The sequence below is a fragment of the Lagenorhynchus albirostris genome, chromosome 5 (genome assembly GCF_949774975.1).
Source record: "Lagenorhynchus albirostris chromosome 5, mLagAlb1.1, whole genome shotgun sequence".
In the NCBI taxonomy this organism is placed as follows: Eukaryota; Metazoa; Chordata; class Mammalia; order Artiodactyla; family Delphinidae; genus Lagenorhynchus; species Lagenorhynchus albirostris.
In genome coordinates, this window is record NC_083099.1 from 47,112,099 (window position 1) to 47,137,822 (window position 25,724).

At 36.9% G+C, this 25,724-nt stretch overlaps 1 protein-coding gene across 2 annotated transcripts in view; it reads right to left on the reverse strand.

Annotated features, from left to right (window-relative positions):
• Nucleotides 1-321: 321 nt before the first annotated feature.
• Nucleotides 322-25,724, reverse strand: part of ZBBX (zinc finger B-box domain containing) — a 105,428-nt gene continuing 80,025 nt past the window's right edge. Inside the window, exons 14-19 of one of the 2 annotated variants that reach the window (XM_060149218.1) lie at nucleotides 21,957-22,264; nucleotides 18,127-18,280; nucleotides 17,261-17,377; nucleotides 11,444-11,701; nucleotides 2,213-2,351; nucleotides 322-448 (exon numbers count right to left, since the gene is read on the reverse strand). In XM_060149218.1, the coding sequence (XP_060005201.1) occupies nucleotides 322-448; nucleotides 2,213-2,351; nucleotides 11,444-11,701; nucleotides 17,261-17,377; nucleotides 18,127-18,280; nucleotides 21,957-22,264 (1,103 nt within the window). The remainder of the gene's footprint in view (nucleotides 449-2,212; nucleotides 2,352-11,443; nucleotides 11,702-17,260; nucleotides 17,378-18,126; nucleotides 18,281-21,956; nucleotides 22,265-25,724) is intronic. The other variant, XM_060149219.1, reaches the window with a different exon arrangement.

Sequence of the window (25,724 nt, forward strand, 5' to 3'; positions counted from 1 at the left end):
CAAAATCTCCAGGGCTTCCCTGGTGGCACAGTGGTTGAGAGTCCGCCTGCCGATGCAGGGGACACGGGTTCGTGCCCCGCTCTGGGAAGATCCTACATGCCGCGGAGCGGCTGGGCCCGTGAGCCATGGCCACTGAGCCTGCGCGTCCGGAGCCTGTGCTCCGCAACGGGAGAGGCCACTACAGTGAGAGGCCCGCGTACGGCAAAAAAAAAAAAAAAAAAAAAAATCTCCAGCACCTGGACACGTAATCACTTGATTACTTTTTTCAGTTGTTCGCTTTATTCTGGGTGCAAAATGGAAAAAGTAATGAACAAATGATCATTAGGTACTCTTTGACCACGAGAGTGTAATGACATGTTGCTCGTCAAGAAAATCTTCTTCCTCCTCATCCGTACTGCTTTCAGAAACTGTCAGCAAGGACTGGATTTCAGTATCTTTTTCAGAAGAGCTGGAAATACATGAAAAGATCAATACACAATATACAGAACCAGGTTTCAACTCTTCATTTATCTTCTGATCAATACTATACACGCTGAAGTCATCGGAGGCAGGCAGACGTGAGGGGGCTGTCTTAGACTGAGACCATAATTTTCGATGTGCCCAATACACAAAGCCTCCTTGTAGTGAGAGATCCCCATCATTCTCCCTCTCCCAAGAAATAAAGCCACAGTGGAACCAAGGAGAGAAGATTTTATGGTCTCTTGTTGTGTCGTTCATTGATGATTCAGAAGGTACTTCACAAACTTACAGAGCCTCCGGGTCATCGTTAAGAACATTCATCATTACATTGGCTCTTTAACAGAATCCCAGTGAATAGACTGCCAGATAAATCACCTCTTTTGGGTGCGGTAAATGAGGACTATGTGGATAGCCAGTCAAGATATGCCAAAGCCAAAATCCAGAACAGCAATTATATAGTTATTTTATTTTATGGTGGAAAGGAACTCGTGGAAACTCTAGTGTGTTGCTGTCTGAAATTTGGGGAAAGACGTAGAATGGGGGAACAGAGAGGAGCCTGCATAGTTCAGATATTTTGGTCCAAGTTATCTAGAATTTCAGCCGATGTATGCTACTAAATAATATATAATAGTTCACCCTGTGACAGATAGAACTCTTCTTTGGATTTTATGCCCAACACAGGCTAAACCAGGATTTCCTAAACTCTTGTTGGTGGACCAGTTCATATCTAACTGTGATTAAAAAAAAAAAAAAAAGTCTTCACTGGTCTGAGAAAAGAAGGACAAGGTAATAACTTTTTCATGAAATTTTTCATTTTGAAGAACTGTGCTTTATTCTATTAGTATAGTCTCTTTATATTTAGTACTAAATGTCTTTCCTTTTATGAAATGGTGGTGAGAGCATGAAGTTGGTTTAGTTACTTTGTTCTTAATGACTTTTTAGGGAAAAAATAGCAACTTTACATTGATCCCTTAAAAAAATATATTCGTGGTGTTAGAAATGCAAAAATCCTCGGACCACAGCTAAATGATTTCCTCCTTCAGAAAGACAAAGTAATGGACTCTTGATTCCCTTTTACTGCAATATTAGACTTCAACCAATCAAAGGAATTTACAAGTCAAGGGATTTTTATTTTACATTTATCTCAGTCTTTTTAGAAGAATCCCTCTTCCTTTTTCAGGGAATTCCAGTATGTCAAAAGTAGCCTGATATGATAGACTACTTTTCTGAAGATTTATTAGTATAACCCATGTTCCTTATAAACAGATCATCATCTCTAAATAAATGTTCTTATGTAAGGAAACAATGAAGTTATACAGATTAAAATATGCTATCATTAATGATCTAGGCTTGATTTCAAGGAGACTTCTCAATATTCCATTCTATACATTGAGTAAGAGGCTATTAACGCAAAGTGTTGAAATTCAGTAAGTTAATGAATGCAAGCAAGGCAACTGTTTTTCAATATAAGAAGAAATGCTGAAGGATTATTAAATTCCAAATGTTTTTTCATTTTCCTGACACACATTGTGTAGCAGAGAATTATCTCTTCACGTTAAAGTAAGAATTTCATAAGCCTTTCACTAAATCCTGATAATAGGTCAGCAAAGGACCTAAACATTTTACAAAGAATGGACATATAAAGTACACACATGAGGACAATCTTTCTTTTTGTAGTAAAGATAACGAGGTGGGGCTTGTCAAAAATTTTATTATGCACTGTCTGTACATATAAGCTGCAGATTTAACCTACCTCTGTTCCTCAACTCCACATGGGTCCCTCGCACGTGAGCTCTTACGGAAATTCTGGGTAGTCTGACTTGTATTCAGCGAATGGTTGTTGAAGGCTGATAACTCTTCTGAGGTTAGGCTGTAAAGTTTTTCTGAAGGATCTGAAATATTTTATTTCATGCATTGTCAACACATAAATTCAAGAAACACATGTACAGCATATGGTGCTGGAAGTTTACTCAAAGTAAACTACAAGCAGTACAAAGACGGTCAGTACAGATTTTCAATCACCTCAATTTTTTAGTATTGGTGGGGTGGGCTGAATGTGAGGTATGTTTGATCTGAGATTCCAAATGAGGGCATGGGTATCGTCACGTTAATCACACTGATTTATTTTTAGCAAATTTCCCAATTTTTTCAGTTTTTTTGAGATACAATTGACATGTAACATTGTGTAAGTTTAAGGTATAAAACAGTGTGTTGATTAGAGACACAAATATTGTAAAATGATTACCACTATAGTGTTAGTTTATACCTCCATCATTCCACATAACTCCCATTTCTTTTTTGTGGTGAGAATATTTAAGATCTTCTCTCCTAGCAACTTTCAAGTATACAATACAGTATTACTAACTATAATCACTATGCTGTACATTAGATCCCCAGAAGTTATTCATCTTATAAGTTTATACTGTTTGACTAACATCTCCCCATTTCTCCCACTCTCCTCTCCTGGTAACCACCACTTTTCTCTGTTTCTATGATTTTGGCTTTTTCTGGGTCCACACAGAAGTGATATTTGTATAGTTTTGGATAGTGTAGTATAGACAGTATTTGCCTTCCTCTATCTGACTTACTTTACCCAGCCACATTGATTTTTAGTATACGAATTTTGATTTTTTGACATTTTAAGTGTCAAATGCCCTGAAAATTCCCAAAATTCCAAAGAAAATCAAGTGAGCCTCTTTAAAGTTACAATACTGGGCAACTCCTAAACTTGCCTGAAAGTTAAATACTTTATTATATCTTTTTATCTTCTAAGAATTAAAAGGTTTGCCCACACACAGTCTGAGGCAATGGTTAGTCTTGGAAAAGCTACCCTTTCTTTTTAGACTTCCTTGCTTTGTTTGGGTAGGTAATAGCCATGTGTATGTGAAAGGGGTGAAGCCTTAAATCTTCTTCATTTTCATGAATCTGGCCAGTGATTCAGCCTGAGTAAGGACAAATAGTACAAGCTAAATAAGCAAACATATCCTTATATGAACTACCAAAAAGTCAAGTATAGAAATAAATACAATTGCTATATTAGGTCATAATGCCCTCGTTTTGTCATTGATAAAGTTGTAAGAGCCATCTAACTTATACATGAGGTTATGTTATGGAGACTTTTAAAACTTAAAACTACTGGCTGCTGTTCCTCCCTTCACTCTTATGAAAGCACCAAGATCAGAAGGACCAAACACCAAACTACGAGTATTATACACTTGACAAAAGATACTTTTGTGGTGGGGGGCTGGTTAGAAATAACTTGAAGTTTTTTGTGTTTTTGTTGTTGTTGTACGCGGGCCTCTCACTGTTGTGGCCTCTCCCGTTGCAGAGCACAGGCTCCAGACGCGCAGGCTCAGCGGCCATGGCTCACGGGCCCAGCCGCTCCGCGGCATGTGGGATCCTCCCGGACAGGGGCACGAACCCGCATCCCCTGCATCGGCAGGCGGACTCTCAACCACTGTGCCACCAGGGAAGCCCAACTTGAAGTTTTTAAGCAAGCAGAGCTTCCCCTACAGAAGGTAACTTAGATTATTCCTCCTGCAAGATAGAGCTCAATACATTTACGACTGAAAGTGTCCTTAAAATCCCAGTGACTTCTAAATTACAATACGTGGAGAAATTCAGTAGGCTGAGGGATAAGGCTGCGGCTCCCACCGCCACCCCAAAGCAAGCAGGACAGCTTTCCCTGGTCTCGTTTATGTTTAGGAACTCTCTATAAGATTAACTTTGAGAAAAACAAAAGATTCCTCAGCTAAAATTTTTGTCCCATCCCCACTTGCTGGAGATTAGGAAATTGAGGGCCCACCGGGGATTGATAACTTATTCAAAGTCATGTAACTACATAACAGAAGAACTGGAACTCAACCTAAGCTCTTTTAGCTCACCGAAATAATAAATCACTATGTTCCAGAATCTAATTCTTTAGCATTAGGCTACTATCTTCTCTCCTGTTTTTCCACAAGATGGAAGAAAACAGGCAGGCAAGGTCCCTTCACATACCCCGGTGATAGAGAATGTTACCCGTGGGAAAGCAGTCAATTCAGAATTTGGAATTGGTAGAACCACAGTGCTAAAACCCAATGGTGATACTCAGACCTAAGGAATCCCACCAGGAGAGATATTCAACCTCTGTTAGGCATTTGAGTCCTAACTGAATGAGTGCAGAGCTAATTCAAATTGTGCAAATAGGATGAGACTATTTTTGTAAAATTATTCATTCTCAAAATTATATTTCAGAATACCTTGTGAAGTTAGCAGGAACAAAGGTGACATCACTTGACTTTCAAGGCAGAGAAAAATAAAACTGCTAACAAAAACCCTACTGCAGGTTAGCGTTAAAACCTAAGAGGTCAACCGTACAAAAACCTAAGTCTTCTGATTTTCCTCATACAGAACCAAGGAAGACTGCATTGATGCTTACATTGGAGATTTTACTTTATAACGGTGAAGTCAGCTGATTGTTGAGGAGTGGACTGAAATTAAATCTTTTCTATCCCTGGAGTAAGAGTGTATGTTCTCTGATCACTGAAGAATCTCTTAAATGCAATAATAAAGAATGGCCAAGGAGGAAAATTGACTAAATACAAAGTTCTACAGTGTATTTCTAAAACTCAGGTCATTTAAAACATGTACATAAAACTTTATTCTATGGGGAAATAAACACATATGAATATGGGGATATATGTATACATATAGCTGATTCACTTTGTTATACAGCAGCAACTAACACAACAATGTAAAGCAATTATACTCCAATAAAGCTGTTAAAAAAAAAAAAAAGAAGTAAAGAAGAAAGGCAGGACCAAAGAAACAGGTTAAAAACTTCAAAGAACAAAAACAAAGCAGACAGGCTATTTCCCAATAAGGGATTCACCACCAACAACAAAAACAAGAACTAGATACACATACAAAGGACACCCCAATGTTCGGGAGGTGTGACAACCAGGACCCTCGCCCTGTAACCTGTGAGCCTGTGCCCAGCCCGCCTGCGTCTTCCTCCTCACCCACTGTCTTGCCTTCTTTATCCTCCATCCCTTCTCTCCTTTGCCTTCACTCTGCCCACACCCTCTCCCTCTCAAGTGATCACAATAGTGATTTGCAGGAAGAATTTCACACTGTTTAAGTGGCACTGTGGTCTGGTGGTAAGACAAAGGAATGTGGGGCAGCCTTGCCTGGGTTTGTGCCTGGGGGCTTCTGAGCACCCAGGGGAGGCAGTTACTGCCCCATCCAGAGCCTCAGTTACTGTAGCCACACAGGGGGGACTAAAAGCAGCACCGGCCCCATCTACCTCACGGGGTAGCTGTGAAGATCAAATGGAGCAACATTTCATGGAAGAATAAACAGTGATTATTACTACTCACTGAATGGTTTCATATTCCTTACATCAGAATGTATTTAATATGTTGACTTTCACTTTTATGTGTCACTCAATTTTTTTTCCAAAATTCAGATGCCCTAAAGCAAACAGATTGCCATTCTAACCCAACTTAACCTGACTGTCTTTACAAGGGTTATCTAGTTAATTAGCTAACTATAAATCCTGATTAGCCCTTTTACAGTTTAATATCTTACTTGATGGTCAACCTTTTAATTACTCAGGAAACTACTGCCTCACTCTTTTACTTCACAGGCAGTATGGCTACATCTGCTAGTATCAGGTAGATTTTTATTCTTTCTTGTTTAAGAAAAAGTCTTTTCCTTCCTCTCTTTAATTACTTGGCTCAGTACCTTTGGGCTCGTAGAAGCATTAAGACTGCCATGGAAATGTAAGGACCACAAAAACTCTTTTTTTTTTTTTTGCATTACGCGGGCCTCTCACTGTTGTGGCCTCTCCCATTGCGGAGCACAGGCTCCGGACGCGCAGGCTCAGTGGCCATGGCTCACGAGCCCAGCTGCTCCGCGGCATGTGGGATCTTCCCGGACCGGTGCACGAACCCGTGTCCGCTGCATCAGCAGGCGGACTCTCCACCACTGCGCCACCAGGGAAGCCCCACAAAAACTCTTAAACCACAAATCAGAATGAGTTTAAAACAAATGAATCATTTTTACCTATTGAAAAGATGAATGCTTTACTGTGTATTATTACTGATACTTTCTCGTAATGCATATCTTCTGATATTTCCAAATTCTTCAGGCTATAACAATATCCCAAAACTAAAAAAATGCCTTGGTAAGTAAATTATACTGGTATGTTGAGTTCATTAAGGGAGTGACTATAGTGTTATTTACAAAGATATTTGTGGAGGGAGTAAAAATACAGCCTGAACTATAGCTAACTATAATCCTCAAAGTGCCCAGAAAAAAACATAGTTCTAGAATAGAAACAGCTTTTACATGTTTTTGACTAAAAACTGTACTTGTCAAGTGCACCATACCTTACTGTATGTCAAAAGCACCACCCATGGGTTTCTTATATAATTTAACAGTATTTTCAGGACAGACTATGTGCTGGGCACTTAAATGTTAAAATGCATGTGTGTGTGCATGTGTGTGTGTGGAGAGAGAAAATTTTTATAAATATAATATTTAATATATACCTGTACTCAAATTCAATCACTGAACAATTTTATGATAGGGCCTATTATCATATTCATCTTTCATACATGGAAACTGATGCAGTGTGAGTTTAAGAAAGTAATTTGCCCAATGTCAAGAAGGTAGGAATTTCAGAGTTTCAGAGCTGGACCCCTGGCCCCAGAGCCTGATTCTCAACCACCTGCCTTGCTGCCCCTCGTCTCCTGATTCAGCAGGCAGTTGTATCTGCAACCTGCATACATGTGCGCACAAACACACACACACACATGTGAGCGTGCGCGCGCACATCCCTAGCCCCCTGCCGGCCCCACCTCCTTTTGAAATGGCTCTACTGTCAGCTTTAGCAATCAGAGTCAAAGGAGAAACTACTCAATGTATTATAGTTATTTTGTGTCTTTTCTTCTCCAGGCTCCTTGGCTCTTTTCCTAGAACTTAGGGGAAGTGGATGTATCTATCCTAGAGCTAACAGAAAACAAGTCAGAAGGTCTGCTGCTCACAAAAAGGCAGGTTTCACAGGGGTGCGAACTCATATATATTTGCTAAGAGTCCAATTGTGTAGCTGTGTCTGTGTGACACCAGACCTCATGAAGTTTTTCCAGAATGCACCATGGGTAGTGACATGTAGGTGGAATTTTTCTGCCCAGTGGTGCTGAACAGAACACAAAAGCCTGTGCTGAATCAGTGAATTTTCTAGAGTAGGGCCTGATTGCACCATAGCATCTGTCCCCTCACTGACTCCTGGGACGATTCAGCTGATGTGCTGTCCTCTTCCCTCCTCAGCTCCAGGTGAGTGTCTCCAAAGCTGTGCACTCATCCAAGGCCAATCTTCCCAGATAGAAAGAGAGCTGTTCCGGGGTAGAGTGTGTGTAAGTGATTGCATTCTGCTCCTGAACTATCAGAAAGCCCTGGCGGTTCACAGGCTACATAGTGGGTGCTTGCTTTTATATATGAAAAGTTATGTATTCTAGTGAAAATATTGGTGTTGGAGTACGAGGAAATGAGTGACACGGAGAAAAAGTGCAGCATGTAAGGACAAACCTGACAGAGGAAATGGAAAAGCTGAGAGGTTAGAAACAAAGAAAGACTACTGTTTTTAAAATATTTCATTTGTAAATAATGGAACTTAATCAATTTATCAAAATAAAAAACCTTTCACCTTCTGATTTAAAATTGTATGATTATCCTTTTGATCCAGTTCAGACCTGATATGCTTCATTTTAGAATTGGCTTTTAATGTGAGAATTACCTCCAAGGATATTTCCATTTGATTTTTAGTAATGTGGAGTCAGGCAAATGAATGACAGGTAAAGATGGAACACAATCTCTCCTCCCCCAACCCCTAATGAAATGAATGGAAAAAGCAGAAAAATAAAAAATAAAATAAAATCATAAAAAGAACCAAAGGAAGAGGTACACGTTCACATAATAAACTTTGACAAGGGACAACCAAAGGAATAAACAGAAGATTCATTCAGGTAGAGCTGGGGGCTACTGCTGTCCACCCCCTCCCCTCCCCACCCAGTAAGCACACAAACTAGTAACAGGAAAAGGAGAGTCATCTAAGGTGCTGACAAGTCTCACTAATACCACACAGATTTAGAGAAAAGTGGGTGAAGGGGAAGTAAGGAGAAAACATTATAAATATTTTTAAGCCCTAAAACATCCACCAGAAGATCTCAGCAGAGGCAAGAAAATTGCAAACTTGCAGGTGTCCCCCCAGGGACAGAACACACTTGAAATCAGGTCCAGTAAAGTTTAGTGTTTAATAAAATCCAGAAAAAAAGACAAAAGAGCCCAGATCCTCCAACAAAAGAGGTTAAACTCCCCAGTCCTGCATGTATCCTTCCTGTGCCTTTGAGCCAGCAGGGTACAGAAAAGAGTGCAACAGCCAACCCCCAAATAGTAGCTCCAAAGAGAAGATTAACACATCTCAGTACAGGTGGAGAGAGTTTCAGGGAGAATGCAGTCTCACTATATCAGAAAAGACAGAAGATATGAGCAAAGCCACCCACAATGCATGTGAGCAAGTAAGATACATGGAACTGACAGCAACTAGTTACGCAAACAAACTGGAATCCAAGAATCCACAGCACATAAAGAATGATTCAATGAAAGACCAATCTGGCAGATAACAGATCAAGACCATAACAAAACTCCCCCATAAGTCCTTGGGCTACAGAAGAAATAATGAAAATGACATTTTTAAAAAGAATAAAACTAATATCAAAGATCAAACAACAACATGTCAGACATCAAAAAGGATAATAAATTAAATGATCACTTGTTCCTGGACTGGATCTTGCACCAGGAAAAAACAAGCTATAATGAACATCACTGAGACAATTTGAAAACATTAGATACGCACTGTGGATTAGAGAATTATAGTGTATCATTGTTAGATTTCCTGATTTTGATCATTGTACCATGGTTATATAAGAAAATGTTGTTGTTCGTGGAAAATACACTGAAGTATTTTTTAGAAAAGGGTCGTGATGTTTATAACTTCTCAAATGGTTCAGAAACAGTGTTGTGTTTGTGTGTACATATACGCAAATGAGGTAAGAGACAAACAGGTGGTGAACTGGGTAAAGTGCATATGGCAGTTCCTTGTACTATTCTTGTGTTCTTGCAAATTATCTGTAAATCTGAAATTATATCAAAGTAAAAATTACCAAAAATAGTCAAAGCAATACCTGTAAAGGGCTAATTTATTAAGTCAATCAATAAAGAACGGACTAAAACCAGCTGAAAATTGAAATTCTGACATAGAAGATGTCAGTAAATGCAAAGGAAGATAAAAACAGGTTAAAACAGTTGAAGAAAATGTAAGAAGATCCAACATAAACAAAACAGGTCTCAGCAGGAGAAAGCCAAATGGAACAGAAAAGCAACTCAAATATACAATAGCAGACAATTTCTCTGAAACTAAGGAGGAACTTAAGCGCTTTAAGAATACTGAATTACTGGGCTTCCCTGGTGGCGCAGTGGTTGAGAATCCGCCTGCTGATGCAGGGGACATGGGTTCGTGCCCCGGTCCAGGAAGATCTCACATGCCGCAGAGCGGCTGGGCCCGTGAGCCATGGCCACTGAGCCTGCGCGTCCAGAGCCTGTGCTCCGCAACGGGAGAGGCCACAACAGTGAGAGGCCCATATACTGCAAAAAAAAAAAAAAAAAAAAGAATGCTGAATTACTGACACTGAAATATAATCCTGGTCCGGTAACTGAATTTCAAAGATTAAGAAGTTCTTCTAACATCCAGTCAGGAAAGAAGCAAGTCACATGCAAGAGAGAGGGTGAAGTAAAAAATTGGAGACCTCAGACTATTTCACAGCAAATTCAGACCCAGGAGACAATGAATCAGTATGTTCAAGGTTGAAGAGAAAAGTGACCCAAGGAAATTACCCGCAGTCAATTTGCCATTCAAATACAAAGGTAGCAGCCATTCTCAAACATGACAGGACTCCAGTAACAGAGCTACCATGAGCTCTACCAGAGGGAAAGAAGTATTTGACAATTAAATTCAACCAAACAAAATTTAAATGGAAAAAGCATGCCAAAGGACTAACTAGCACCATATCCAGGGACAGAAGACACTGGAGAAATGTCTACTGAGCGCAGAGGAAAAGAACTATGATCCACTAAATTAATCTAGCTAACTTGCCAATTGACCATAAAGATAAAACTCAGACATTCTCCAGAATACCACCATCAAAACTTCTAGAAAAGAATCAGAATAAAAGGTTCAAAATTGGGAAGTCTTATAAAAATGCAGAATCTCAGGCCCCATCCCAGACATAAGAATCAGAATCTGCATTTTAACAAGACCACCAGGGGATCTGCGTACACATTGAAACTTGAGAAACACTGCTTCAAAAGATCTAACAGGGCTTCCCTGGTGGTGCAGTGGTTGAGAGTCCGCCTGCCGATGCAGGGGATGCGGGTTCGTGCCCCGGTCCGGGAAGATCCCACGTGCCGTGGAGTGGCTGGGCCCGTAAGCCATGGCCGCTGAGCCTGTGTGTCCGGAGCCTGTGCTCCACAACGGGAGAGGCCACGACAGTGAGAGGCCCGTGTACTGGGAAAAAAAAAAAGATTGAACAGCTCACTTCTCAAAGTGTGTTGGGCAACGGCTTTTATAAAGCAACAGAGATTAGCCACTCACTGAGTTTGTAGGAAGGAGAAAAAACAATTTTTTTATGTCCGCATGAAGGATGAAGGTCCTTAAGCCACAATTTAACTGTGTATTATGTGAGCTAAGGGGACTACCTCTGATATGGCTGGGCACCCACATGTTTTATAACATTTTCAGGGTGACATCGGGGGATAGTCAAGAAAACAGACACAAAGGTTGATGGTTAAAAGAGAAGGGAAAGGCTTGTTTTCTTGGAGGATGGTATGAAGAATCAGGTGGAAGGCAGAGTTAATGTTGTCTATGGTGAAAAAATAGCATTACCTGCAGGATTTCTCAGTGCATTTAATTCTTTTTCCAAACTGTCTAAGGTTTGTTGATCAGCAGTGTCGTCTAAGAAAGGCTCGTCATGGTCAGTATCATCAATATATTCAATTTCTGAAATTTCAGAAGCAGCTCTAGAGAGTGATCGAGCAGCTGTATTTCTTGACCAGGGATGAGAAGAGGAAAGGCGGCTGGAACTTCTTTTCACAGAGTTGCAAAGTGGTAAATTTGCTGTTGAAGGTCTCTGTGATGTCCAGCCTAAAATAAAAAAAATTTAAATCAACTGTTTTTAAAATTCTGAATGAGTGCTTAAAGATACAAAAGACCAGTCCCCTGAACTTAGAACAGCTAAATTCATACAACAGAATTTATGAGAAAATGAACTTTAGATTATCATCCGTTTTGGTTTACCTCAATTTGTGAATCCCGAATTACTTTCCCTATGTCATAAAGAACACTTCTGGGTTATTCTTCCCAAATTTTTTCTACATTCAGAGAAAGGCAAGCTAATTTTAATATTAACTAAAACAAAACATCTGTAAACCCAGTCAATTCCACAACAATTCAACACCCCAATCTTATCATCTATCCCATAGCCAACCAGTGTGCCCTGTATCTTCAATTCTAGGACAATGCCACACTGTGCCTTGTAAGAGGATAGGATAAACATGGTATCACTTCCTAGTGGACCAATTTTATTTGATGGTGTGTAACATTCTTCTATTAAAACAGATATGGAGACAAAATAGACCAGTATGCAAAATCTTTTAGAAAAACACAGGCTTTAAAGAAATTGAGAACACATCTCTAATTTTGCTAAATATGAGTTCACTCTCAGCCACTTTATAGGGTGCTTCAGTGGAAAAGTTCCAGAAGCACAGATCTGAGTCAGATTATCACTTTGTTCCAGTAGGGTAGTGACCACTTTATCTTGATCTATTTCAAAGGTTGACTTAGTTGGTTTCTTCAATATGTGTGTTTCTTTCATAGTAGGAAAACATAATCCGTTCAAAACATACTAACAGAACATAACTATGTATCATTTGGTACTGCTCACAAGGTTCTTTAAAAAAGGCCAAGGGAATGAATATTCAAGGCATAAATTTGGAAATGCATAGTACAGGTATATTTTTAATATCCTGAATCATTGTTCTGATTTAGATAAATATAGCTAGCTAGTGGGAAGTAGCCGCATAGCATAGGGAGATCAGCTCGGTGCTTTGTGACCGCCTGGAGGGGTGGGATAGGGAGGGTGGGAGGGAGGGAGACGCAAGAGGGAAGAGATATGGGAACATATGTATATGTATAACTGATTCACTTTGTTATAAAGCAGAAACTAACACACCATTGTAAAGCAATTATACTCCAATAAAGTATATATAAAGCAATTATATGCCAATAAAGATGTAAAATATATATACATTAAATGTAAATAATTTATAAGATAATCTTGCATTCCCTTAATATAAATTGCCTTTGTGTAAAATATTGGATTCTTTAAAGAAGTGCTATTGTCATTATCATAAAAGTCATGATTTGACTTAACATATGCCATATAACATTATGCCCACTCTATTGACTCAAAGGAAAATGTAAGATTTAGAAGGGTGGCTACAGGCAATTGTCATGTATTAAACGGTTAATGATTATTGAGTTTGTCTTTTATTTTTAACTTAAAAGATCTATTTTGAAGGTAGCTACTACCCTAAGAAGAATCTTAATGCAGTATGTAATTATTTAAGCAATTAAAACTGACTAAGGTAAGTCCCAAAGGGCACCAATTTTAATGAACATTTCAGAAATCAATTTTGAAAACAATTTTTGTGGGAGTGAGATTGTGAATAAATTAAGATTCTGACCTTTTTGTGTCTATTTGTGCTCAGAGACAATTCTGAAGAAAAATAACTGACAAAAACGTGCCTATGTTTTTTAAAAAATAAATGTAAATATCCCTAAGATTTATTTTAATGACTAGAATTTGGAAATGATTTTACCTGTAATATGTAAGGAATCAATATTTTATTTATAGCCGTCAAGAAAAACAAACTTGCCATTCCCAAGAGTAAAGTAGGAACAGTAATGGTGGAAGTAAAGGTCAGAGAGTATAACAGTAATTCAGCTATATAAATAGAAACTTCTAGATCTATGGAGAAAACCACACCCTTCTATTTGTATTGTGCTATGTCTCAGTCAAAATTAAAAGGAATTTAAAACTCGTTAAAATAAACAAACAAGGACACCAAGGGGGGAAATCGGCGGGGGTGGGGGTGGGGGGTGGTGGGATGAATTGGGAGATTGGGATTGACATGTATACACTGATGTGTATAACATGCATGACTAATAAAAAATAAATAAATATTAAAAAATAAACAAACAAAAGAAGTTATTAGGAAGAACTGGACTTCTGCCAACACAGGCAAACATGAGGTGAGAAAAATTTAACATAATGTAGATGCCCTTCAGAAAATTCAGGAGAGTACAAACGCTTGCTGAACTCTTATAACAACATCTGGCTGCTACAGTATTAGAGGTTAATTGATCCCAGCTGAGAAAAAACAAGTACACTGGGGTTGGATCAGACTTATGCTTAGCACACAGCAAAGAGACAGACCATCTTTCTTACTGGACATATACGCAAAGTGTAATTTAAAGTACCTAAAACATAGAAAGACAGTGAGGCTTCAGGTTGGTCCTTGATTTTATTTTGTTCATTTAGGTATGTCATTTCCTCTGGTGTTTCCTGTATAAGCTTATTAGTGTTATTGCTAGGGCTAAGATTAGAGAACCAGTTAAGATGGGCACTAATGAAAAATGCCACAACTAAAGGGATCATCCCATATTTTTTTTTAAAGTCCAATTTGTAGATTATAAAACATAAGAAATTCCTTTTGGAAGTAACTTATGGTATCATTGGCAATGTAAATAATATTCCCATATATGTTTCAGGAACTCTTAGAAAATACATTTTTTTAATGTATAAATTCTCAGTAATTTACACAGTGGAGCAAGAATATCAAAAGACAATAATGTTTTGCGACCTTTATCCAGGGAAAAAATATTGAGTCCTTTGGTCAGAATGCTACTTGTTATTGAAACAGTATGCAAAAAGCATGTTGCTCTGCTTATGTTTCATCCACTTCTAATGTTTTATTTAGAATAGTAATAATTACTATTGTATTAAAGACTCTTCAGTGAGTGATTAATATTTTTTATATATCGGCATTCTTATGCCCATTAATGTAACCCAAAGCACCATTTTACATTATTTTCCCAATATTTCACTGGTCTTATTAGTAATCATAGCCTATATTATTGAGCTAATACCAAGGACAATTTCTTCTGTTATATTTATAGTATAACTGTGATCAGTGTTAATCTATAATTTCCTCAGATTACAGAGATAGGAAGTCGGAGTCGGGGAGCAGTAGGTTTGGGCAGCGGGTGGGGAGAAGCAATGGACTTCCTGCTCAACACACATGTATTTCATAGCTATCATGCTTTTACATTCACAAACTTAAAAATCTTACAGAAAGAGGAATTCCTTTATATACTGGCATCAGTTCAGAACATAAGATTTCTGTAACTTGTGGCGCAGTCAGGAAAATTTCATTTTTATTTCAGGCCACTATCTCTGTCCAGAAAGTCATCTCTTTCCACCTCTAACTGGGAAGTCTTAATAATGCTTTAAGATTTGGCTGAAATGTCACCTACTCTCTAACGTCTTAAATATCAACATGTTTCAATGGCAAAGCAATCATTTTACTATCTCCATTCCTAAAAGACTGCACATGCATCTACCTCTATTATAACTGATCATGTGTACTATTATTAGTTACCTATCAGTCTCCAGAAGCATGTTACTCGTGGTTCTTTCATAAACCTTTTATTATTAATACATATGGTACAATTTATGTATTTACATGTCTAAACAGCAGTTTTCTCCAAGTATGATTTTTGGACTATCTACATCAGCATGACATGGAATTGTTGATAAAATAAATGCAAATTCCTGGACCTTATCTCAGCCTTAATGAATCAGAATCTCTAAGAGTGACAATGAAAAATCCTCATTGCAACAGGTTTCCCAGGTGATTATGTTCATGCTCACATTCAAGAGCCTTTGAACTGGACTCTAAGCTTTCGGGCTTCTGGGAAGAAGGTTTATTTTATATCACCAGCACCAGGCCTCAAGTAGGTGCCCCTTCAAATTGTTTTTTATAGTAAATTATTGATTTCAACTGATCACTCTAAGTTGATACTTAAAGGCATTTGGCTACTTACATATAAAGATTTGTCTTGGGCTTCACTGGTGGCGCAGTGGTTGAGAATCTGCCTGCCAATGCAGGGGACATGGTTCGAGCTCTGGTCTGGGAAGATCCCACATGCCGTGGAGCAACTAGGCCCATGAGCCACAACTACTGAGCCTGCATGTCTGGAGCCTGTGCTCCGCAACAAGAAAGGCTGCGACAGTGAGAGGCCTGCGCACAGCGATGAAGAGTGGTCCCCGCTTGCCACAACTAGAGAAAGCCCTCGCACAGAAACGAAGACCCAACACAGCAAAAATAAATAAATTAATAAACTCCTACCCCCAACATCTTCAAAAAAAAAAACATTTGTCTTAGTAACAAATTCTCATAGCATGCATGTGAACTTGTTTTTAATCAATATATAGTGACCTTAAGAAGTATCCTTGACTGCCTCAGAAGGAAGCAGCCAGAATATTTAAAGCTGCCCTAGACTTTGATGTGAGAATAGGTTTCTAATTATAGAGCCAAAAAACATTTATCATAAATGAATGGATTTTCCACTAAAAAAAATACCTTTTAAAATCTGACAGGTTCTCAACATAAATGCACATGGAAAGAATCTAAGCTAGCCAAGTAGTTTTAATCATAGGATTTAGGGCAAGAGAGACATATAAACCTTACATATTTGGACAAATCATATGTAATTAAATTTCTAGCTTGAAGATGGCCTTTAGACGAAGGCAAACAGTCCCCTTTGTCAAGTGTTTCTCCCAAAGATCAGGGAACGTGCCTTATGCAACCATTTTCTCCCAGGGCCCGGCACAGTGCTGTCATACTCAACACGTGTATTGAATTGCCTTAATTCCTCAGTCATCTATACAACTTCATCTGAAATTCAGCACAAAGCAAACCTACTTCAGAAGGTATTTTAGGATAACAATAATGATCTAATAATACTATTGATTTTAATCATGCCAAAATTCTCTGCATACCCTCACTAGGAAAATACTGCAATGAGCATTCAGTATGTCGAAAGAGTTATCCTATAGAAAATCTTGAAATTATTTTGGCTAGAAAATAGAGTTAATGAACTGAAATCAAGATTCCAGGGCCAACATATTAAGCATCAGGTTTAAAGCAGAGGTTTCTTAACCAGAGCAGCAAGTAGCAATCTTATGGCTTTGTGTGATCATAATACGAATCAAGAAGAGGAGTATGCGAAATCTAGTATAGATATACTCTTTCCTGAAAGTGTAACGAAACCCAGCATGTATTTTATAAGCGTTGTTCAAAATATATGCCATATCCTGAGCTACATTTTAAAAATATTAATCTCTAATACACTGTTACAGAAAGGAGCTAAGACTGTAAAATTTATGTTTTTGAGAAGAATAAAGACTACTCTTGGTTTTTTGGTTTTGGAAGAAAAGTCCAGGACAGTTTAAATGAGTAAGTTTAAATTAAGTAACTGCAAAAACTAATTTTCAGGTGCCTAGTAAACTGCTAAGAGACAAACTAATAAATGAAGTGAGCCACCAATACGGCACTGCAGTCTTACAGCCAATCTTACCAGTCTTTTGCTGTGTTCTCCTTGATGATGCGCTCTGGGCTCTCTTCAGAACACCCAAGGCAACTGCATTATCAGCATAGGCACTTACGCTATGGTCTGGGATCCATTCTCTGTCTCCTAAAAATGGAAAAGTGGTAAAATTATATAAAGTTGACAAAGAGGAGACATCGATATTGTTGCTTTATTATATGTATTGCCTTACTGGATAATATTTAGCTAAATAAAAAACATTTATAACAGTGAGGTATATATTATGAAAAGAAAATCTCGTAATTATACAACAAAAGGAAAAATTCTAAATTTCAAAGATATTGCACACACACACATACACACACATACAAGTTTGAACAGAAACAAATATTTTTTAAAGTATACGGCAATATAACATAAAATATAATCATTTGTATGTGACAAAATATATTTGAATACATAGGAAATTTAAGAATACAGGCGACACCAAGACATGGCTTTAAAAGAAAATTATGGATATGTCTCAGAAATCTCACAGATCCTAAGATTTTAAGATGGCATTTAAGAATTATCGTACAATACTTAACATTGATTGATTGATAGTCAATCAAGTGATTTGAAGAATTACTATTAATTTATTAAGGGCCACACTTCTAAAATACGAAAATAATCTCTCTCAGTCTCATTATAGCCATGTTTTCTGACAGTAGCCTTAAATATAAATATATGGCAACTCACACAGGGTTAATAATTCCAGCCAGAAAAGAAGAAAATGATTTATTTGTTGAACAGAATTGCCCAGTATTTCCTAAGATGTTGACAAACTGTTTTAAAAAAAGGTGTCAGAAAACTGTTAGCTTGGTCCACAGGCTGTCTGATTTTATGTCTGAATTTACCTGCAATTGTAATCCTAGTACTGGAGTAGCTGCATTCTAAGCTATGAGAAGGAAGTAAGTTGAGTCTTTCATTTTTATCGAAAACAAAGAATCTTTCAAGTCCTTGATATTGTTCAGTTATGGGCTTACTTCTGAGGGCTATTTCTTGTAACAACTAGGAAACAAAATATTCAACAAAGTTAAGTTTATTTTATCTCATTCACACAAACCAGCACGTTCATTCACTGAGCGCCTACTATGTTCTTGGCATGGATTCTGCCCACATCAAGTTTAGGTTCTAGTTGTGAAGACATAAGTAATAACACAACATTTATCTAGAGTAAATTCGGAAAAATGCATAAACCACAATTACAGTAATAATCTGAAAGTTGCCATCAAATCTAAGGAGGACAGAAGTTCACGAAAAAAAAAGTTAAGTTTTCCTATCTCTTTCCTTTCCTTTATTTTCTTCCCTCAGTGTCTTTGCACATAAATTACTCTGGAAAATAGACTCTCATGTGCTGTGCTTTTGTATTAGTAGTGTCTTTGTCTATACATAAAATAAATTCAGAGACGAAAGTAAAATACTGATGGAAACACATCTGATCTGATCATGGTCACAGAGAAAATCCAAGTTAACAAAACATTCACCATGAATAAAATATACCAGTAGGAAACTGAGGCAAGGGTGAGCTAAGTAATTTGTGAAGTTCATACAGGTAGAAACTAGCAGACCTAGATTTTGAATATATAGATCTGGCTGATCTGAAGCCTAGGCTTACTCCACCACCCTATGAATTCATATTTTGTTATGCTTTCATCCTAGGGAAGAATATAAATATGGGATTTAAAAAGTACATGGGTCTCGTAGGAAACAGATTGGAGATGTACCAGTGAGAGCTCTGGATGGACTTAAAATACAATCAGAGTGGCTATCAGTATTTAACAGTTCCCTAATGTATCTAACTAATGCCCAGATGCCGTCTGTTTCAAGGTGGTAATCACACAAAGAAAATTACGATAACTCTACTCAAATGTATAAATCATATAAATGATATTACAAAACCAAGTTAGTGACCAATAAAGCACTTCCTTCAAAGACAAGTCCAAGTCCACCCTACTCATGACGCCTTCACTGGCTCTCCCAGACACTGATCAAAAATTCACAGGAATGGGCTTCCCTGGTGGCGAAGTGGCTGGGAGTCCGCCTGCCGATGCGGGGAACACGGGTTCGTGCCCCGGTCCGGGAAGATCCCACATGCCGCACAGCAGCTGGGCCCGTGAGCCATGGCCGCTGAGCCTGCGCGTCCGGAGCCTGTGCTCCGCAACGGGAGAGGCCACACAACAGTGAGAGGCCCGCGTACCGCAAAAAAAAAAGAAAAAGAAAAAGAAATTCACAGGACCCCCCTTCAGCTCTAGTGGAGCTCATATTTGGATTGGACAATTAAAAATATGGAAGTTTCTTTTAAAGCCTAGGCTAACAGAGAACAATGAGAGTGAATTTGCTTGTTTGCCCAATGTCACCAAGTTAACTATTGGAGGTTTCAGATTCAAAACCAAGAGCCCCCGACTAGTCCATGTTCTTCCTGGCACATGCCCCTACCTCACTGCTGCTGCTTTACAACTTAGTACTCAATTCCACACCTTTATGAAGAACTCAATTTCTGGAAACTGAAGTGCAAAATGTACTGTCTTATACTCCAGTTTGAAGTCAAGTAATGCCACTGCTTAAAATTGCCCCTACTGTCCACTCCTGAATTTTCTACTGGAGCAGAACTGATTTCTAAATAGTTTCTGCTCAGGGAATGGTTTCTACTAGGGCAGGGGAAGAGTAAAAGCAGTTCATGTAGAGTCATTAGGGATGAAAAGAAAGTAGATTCTACCACTAAGTGTAAAGCACTGTGGTTCTATGATATAATCATTTGCCACTTATTTTTTTTACAATAGTAGTATAAGAGATCAAAATTAGTAGTTTTTTAACATTTCAATTTTAATGATGAAATACTTTAAATATATAGATATGTACAACACATAATATAACTTTCTCACACAATATCAGTAATTTAAAAGACTTGCTTCAAATATCTATACCAAATATATATATATTAGACTTTATAAGTAGAATTTATTATATTATTATATTGAAGTTGACATACACTATTACAATGTAAGTTTTTGACTATTATTTCATCTGAGTGTATCCATAAAAAGTTCCAATTATCTTAAATGTTTCCAAAAATGCTATCAGACTTATATTTACTCTATGTATCCTTTCATATTTAAACTTTAACATCACATTTTTGAGAATGTATCCACGTTAATAAAAGTAGCTATGTTTCATTCATTTTAATTGTTACATTGCTTTCCATTGTGTGAATTACCACAGATTATGTATCTGTGAGTTTTGCCAAATGTCTTTTATTAGGTTACAGAAAATAATGTCCCCCCCAGGGCAGAGGTCAGGCAGGCTGACGCCCAGTATAAAAGAATTGGGTTCTCTATGCTCAGAATTCCTCTCTTATAACACAGCACACAGCATGGGCAGGTGTCACCTAGCCCTCCGCATGATGCCCTGTGGAAACTGGAAAATCAGAGTCCTTGTTTGTTCTGTTTGCAGAAATTCATTCTATGATTAATTGTTTTCTTCACTGGGGGAAAGGGAGAAGCTCAGCTGCCGTGGGCATTGATTTGGGGACTTTGTTATTGGCTAAATTGTGGGAATGTCTTCCTAGAAGGGATTGGGGTTTAACTTTTGCCAGATACATCAGGGCATCAATAGACGTGGATCAACATTAGTGTTAATTTATTGGCTTGCAGATTCCAAGTAAGAAATGTACATTCAAACTCTAAACCGAAGCTGGATTAAAGTCCAAGATTTCCATTTTTCAGATAAGATATTTATTGACTTGGGCCAGATCCCCTGCAAAAATCAGTTTCCTTTCATCTTGTTGTACCTGTGAGTATGTCTCCTTGTGTATTCCTTCAGAGACTGAGCAGACTTTTAGGGATCTAAGGTTTTTGCAGAGGTCTCAATTCTAATTTCTCACTTTGAAAAGGAAAAAGACCTGTCACTAAGTGGGCAAAGAAATCCAAACTCTTAAGCAGAAGTAGCAGCAACTCAATATTCATTCTTCAACTTTTTTGGTCCCTCCTTCAGTTTAGGCACCATGGAGATTCATTACAAATGACTGTAAAGTCTTGTTAAAGTGTTTGACTTCCTCAATTTCCAAATAATTTAACATTTGACTTGTCCAATTTCTAAATAACTTATTATTAATAATCATAATTACTTAAGATTTTTAGTACATAGAACAGAGATTCAAATATAGTTTTTAAATTTGGCAATAATGCAATAATGAACTGCTTTATCTTTTTTTCTCTAAGAAGAAACAAAAACTACACCCCTATTTCTTTATTAGCCATATTCCTGAAGAATTACCTTTTCAACCTTATATTTACATTAAGGCACAAAAACTGGTTTTATCTACAAAACTGCATTTTTTTTCTCATTTTAACCAGTGACTATAGAGTAGAAAGCTAGAAAGGATTTATTACAGTAAATTATTCATAATAATGAATTTCATTTAGAAAAGTAACAGCACTCTTACTATGGTGCATGAGGTGGGCCTTAAATTATTTGTCATAGAAAATCACTTGTTATAATGGCATTTACCATATTAGAATTTGTTCTGCAAGTCATTTATATTCTTTCCCATGTGAGTTACTCTTCAACTATAAGGTCACACATTTTAAATTCAATAGGAAGTAACCTTTAAGAATATATTGTGTCAATATGAATTTTTTATGTTTATTATAAAATTTGTAATACAATAAACATAATTGATATTTACCAGTGGTGACTCTGTAGTTTTAGAATCTTCAGAGTTTGGCCTCTCATGCAGATCGCTAAATTCCAAGGATTCCTTGTCCTCTTGAGATAATTTCCCCTTAAAGGAGGCTTCTTCTAAATCTGTACTTGGCAAAGAATCCTTGCTCTCAAGTGATATGCAGGAATCGTCATACTTTTGACTACTTTCTATATCTATGCTGTCCTCTTTGAAATTTCTCTCAAAAAAGCTGTTTTCCTCTAATTTTTCAACAGCAGGAGAGTAAGCATCAGGATTCACAATGTCACCAAAATCTGCACTTGAAGTTCCTGCTGTTGAAAACACATATTTACAAAAGTTAAATAAATATAAACAAATAAATTGATTAAACTGTTCACTAACCAAAAATTCTGTGCTATAAACCTTTATCATTAAACACTATTTTTTTAACCAATGTTTCTTTACTGAGTTCTCAGTGTTAAAATACTTTTACATGGCTTATGTTCATAAATGATAATTTTATATATATATATATATATATATATATATTCAAGCCTAAATTATTTAGAGTAATGGAGGGGGACAAGATATGTTTTCTAATGCAATCTTGAAATTGATGCAAATTTTTATTTCAGCCTGTGGTTCAATTCCCACTTTCCTACCCTCTCTCCCACTCAAGTTTTATATCAGCAACTTATGAGAAATAATACAGAGGGAACCTTATTTCCCACATTTTACCTCTTTTGCTTAGCATGACTAGTAATGAGGAGAGGGCAAAGGGAAATCTGCCAGATGAAAGAACAGCAGCATTTAGGGGCACAGAAATGTTTAAGCTGGGACACCTGCCTCTGAAAAACTACAAAATGAGCAAAATTATATTAGTCACCCACCTCACTATGTCTGCTTTAAAAAATCACTGGTTTAGATCACTGGTTTTCAACCTGGTTACACAATGGAATCATCTGAAGGTACTGTTTAAAACCGTCAGTGTATGGGCCTGACCCCAAACTATTAAATCAAACACTGACAGTGGGACTTAAGCACTGCTTTTTGTTTTTTTCCCCCTCCACCAAGTTCTCCAGGTGATTATAATGTGCAACCAGGATTATGAAACATTGTTCTAGATTTTCTTAAGAATAAAAATTCTTTAAAAAGCTTTGTACCATATTGCTTTCATTATCTCTCTCTCTCTCTCTCTCTCTCTCTCTCTCTCTCTCTCACACACACACACACACACACACACACACACACACACACACACACACACACACACATTTATCCAGGCTGAATACAGCTTCTTCTGATTATCCCGTATTCTCTTTCCAATATACATGTCTTATCTCTATAAACAGACTGTGAAAATAGTAGAGACTATGACTAAAATAGTCTCCAGTGATACAAACTCTGCCTTACAGTCCAAAGGACTTACTTGTTGCAATCAAATGTTTATACAATTCAGCAATTACACACAGTACTTAGAACTTCCACTTCCAATATCACCTCTTAAATTGCACAAGTACTGTGAGAAATGCAATAAGTTGTATGTCAGAGAAATATTTTATAGAAAAACTTTATAAAAGCTACTCAATTTAATGAAACTTTCATGGTAATGCTGTACTTTCCTACTAAACTTGAAAAGAAATTATCTGAATCTAATATTTTTGCGGATAGAGCTGCCATTTCCTACGTATAAATGTCTACAACGAACCTCTACAATATTTTTGCAAGATTGTAAAATTCCATTATTAGGATTTATTGCTGCTAAAAAGGTGACAACACAGCCTCTTAATAATGTTTAAAATGCAATACAGAAAGTACAGATATGATTTAATTTAGTCTCATTAGAAGCCCTTTTAAGTCATAAAAAATAGATGTTTTGGTTCAACGTTCAAAAATCAATTATTCTAACCTGTCACATCAACAGGATAAAGAAGAAAAATCACAGGATCATATCAATAGATGCAGAAAAAGCATTCAACGAAATCCAACACTCATTCATGATAAAAACTCTCAGCATACTATAAATAAAGGGGAATTTCCTCAACTTAATAAAGACTACCTAAAAAAAAACTACAGTTAATATCATAATTATATGATATTATAATTATAAGAAACTAAATTAATTATAATTAATTTAATTATAATTAATTATAAGAAACTAAATTAATTATAAGAAACTAAAATTATAAGAAACTAAAAGCTTTATCTCTAATATCAGGAACGAGATAAAGATGTCCACTCTTACCACTTCTTTTCAACATTGTACTGGAAGCCCTAGCTAATTCAGTAAGACAAGAAAAGGAAGTAAAAGGTGTACAGATTGGGAAGGAAGAAATAAATCTGATTTTGTTCACAGATTAGATGATTGTCTATGTATAGATCCAAAAGAGTTGACCAAAAACTTCTGGAATTATTAAGTGATTATTGAATGGTTGCAGGATATAAGGTCAACATACAAAAGTCAATTGCTTTCCTACACACCAACATGAAGAAGTGGAATTTAAAATTAATAACACAATACCATTTACATTAGCACACAAAAAATTGAAATACTTAGGTATAAATCTTAAAAAAATGTAAGATCTACATGAGGAAAACTAGAAACCTCTGATGAAAGAAATCAAAAAACTAAATAAGTGAAGGGCTAGTTCATATTCATGGATAAGAAGACTCAATTTGTCAAGATGTCAGTTCTTTCCAATTTCATCTAAAGATTCAATGCAATCCCTATCAAAATCCCAGCAAGTTATTTTGTATATATTTACAAAGTGATTTTAAAATTTATATGGAGAGGCAAAGACCCAGAATAGGCAACACAATATTGAATGATTGACACTATCCAACTTTGAAAATTATCACACAGCTATAGTAATCCAGACAAAGTGGTATTAGCAAAAATATAAAAATAGATCAATGGAACAGAATGGAGAATCCATAAACAGATTCACTTAAATATAGGCAACTGATCCTTGACAAAAGAGTAAAAGCAATACAGTGGAGAAAAGACAGTCTTTTCAACAAATGGTGTTGGAACAAGTGGACATCCACACGTCCCCAAATAAATCTGGACACAGACCTTACACTCTTCACAAAAATTAACTCAAAATGAATGATAAACCTAACTGTAAAATGCAAAACTATAAAACTCCTAGAAGATAGGAGAAAATCCAGACAATCTTGGTTATGGTAATGACATTTTAAAATACAACACAAAAGGCAGGATCCATGGAAGAAATAATTGATAAGCTGGACTTCATTAAAATTAAAGACCTCTGTTCTGTGAAAGACACTGCTAAGAGAATGAGAAGACAAGCCAAATATTTGGAGAAAATATTTGCAAAACACATACATAAAAATACTATTATCCAAAATATACAAAAGAACTCTAAAATTTTCAACAGTAAGAAAACAGACAACCCAATTAAAAAATGGGCAAAAGGCCTTAAAAGACACCTCATCAAAGAAGATATATATGGCAAATAAGTATATGAAAAGATGCTCAACATCATACATCATTAGAGAATTTCAAATTAAAACGAGATACCACTATACAATTATTAGGATGGCAAAAATCCAAAACACTGACAATGCCAAATATCGGCAAGGGTCTGAAAAACAGGAAGACTCATTTGCTGTTGGTGGGAATGAAAAGTGGTAAAGTCAATTTGAAAGACAGTTTGGTGGTTTCTTACAAAATTAAACATACTCTTACCAACAATTGTGCTCCTTGGTATTTACCGAAATGAGTTAAATACTTACGTCCAAACAAAAACTCAAACATGGATTTTTATA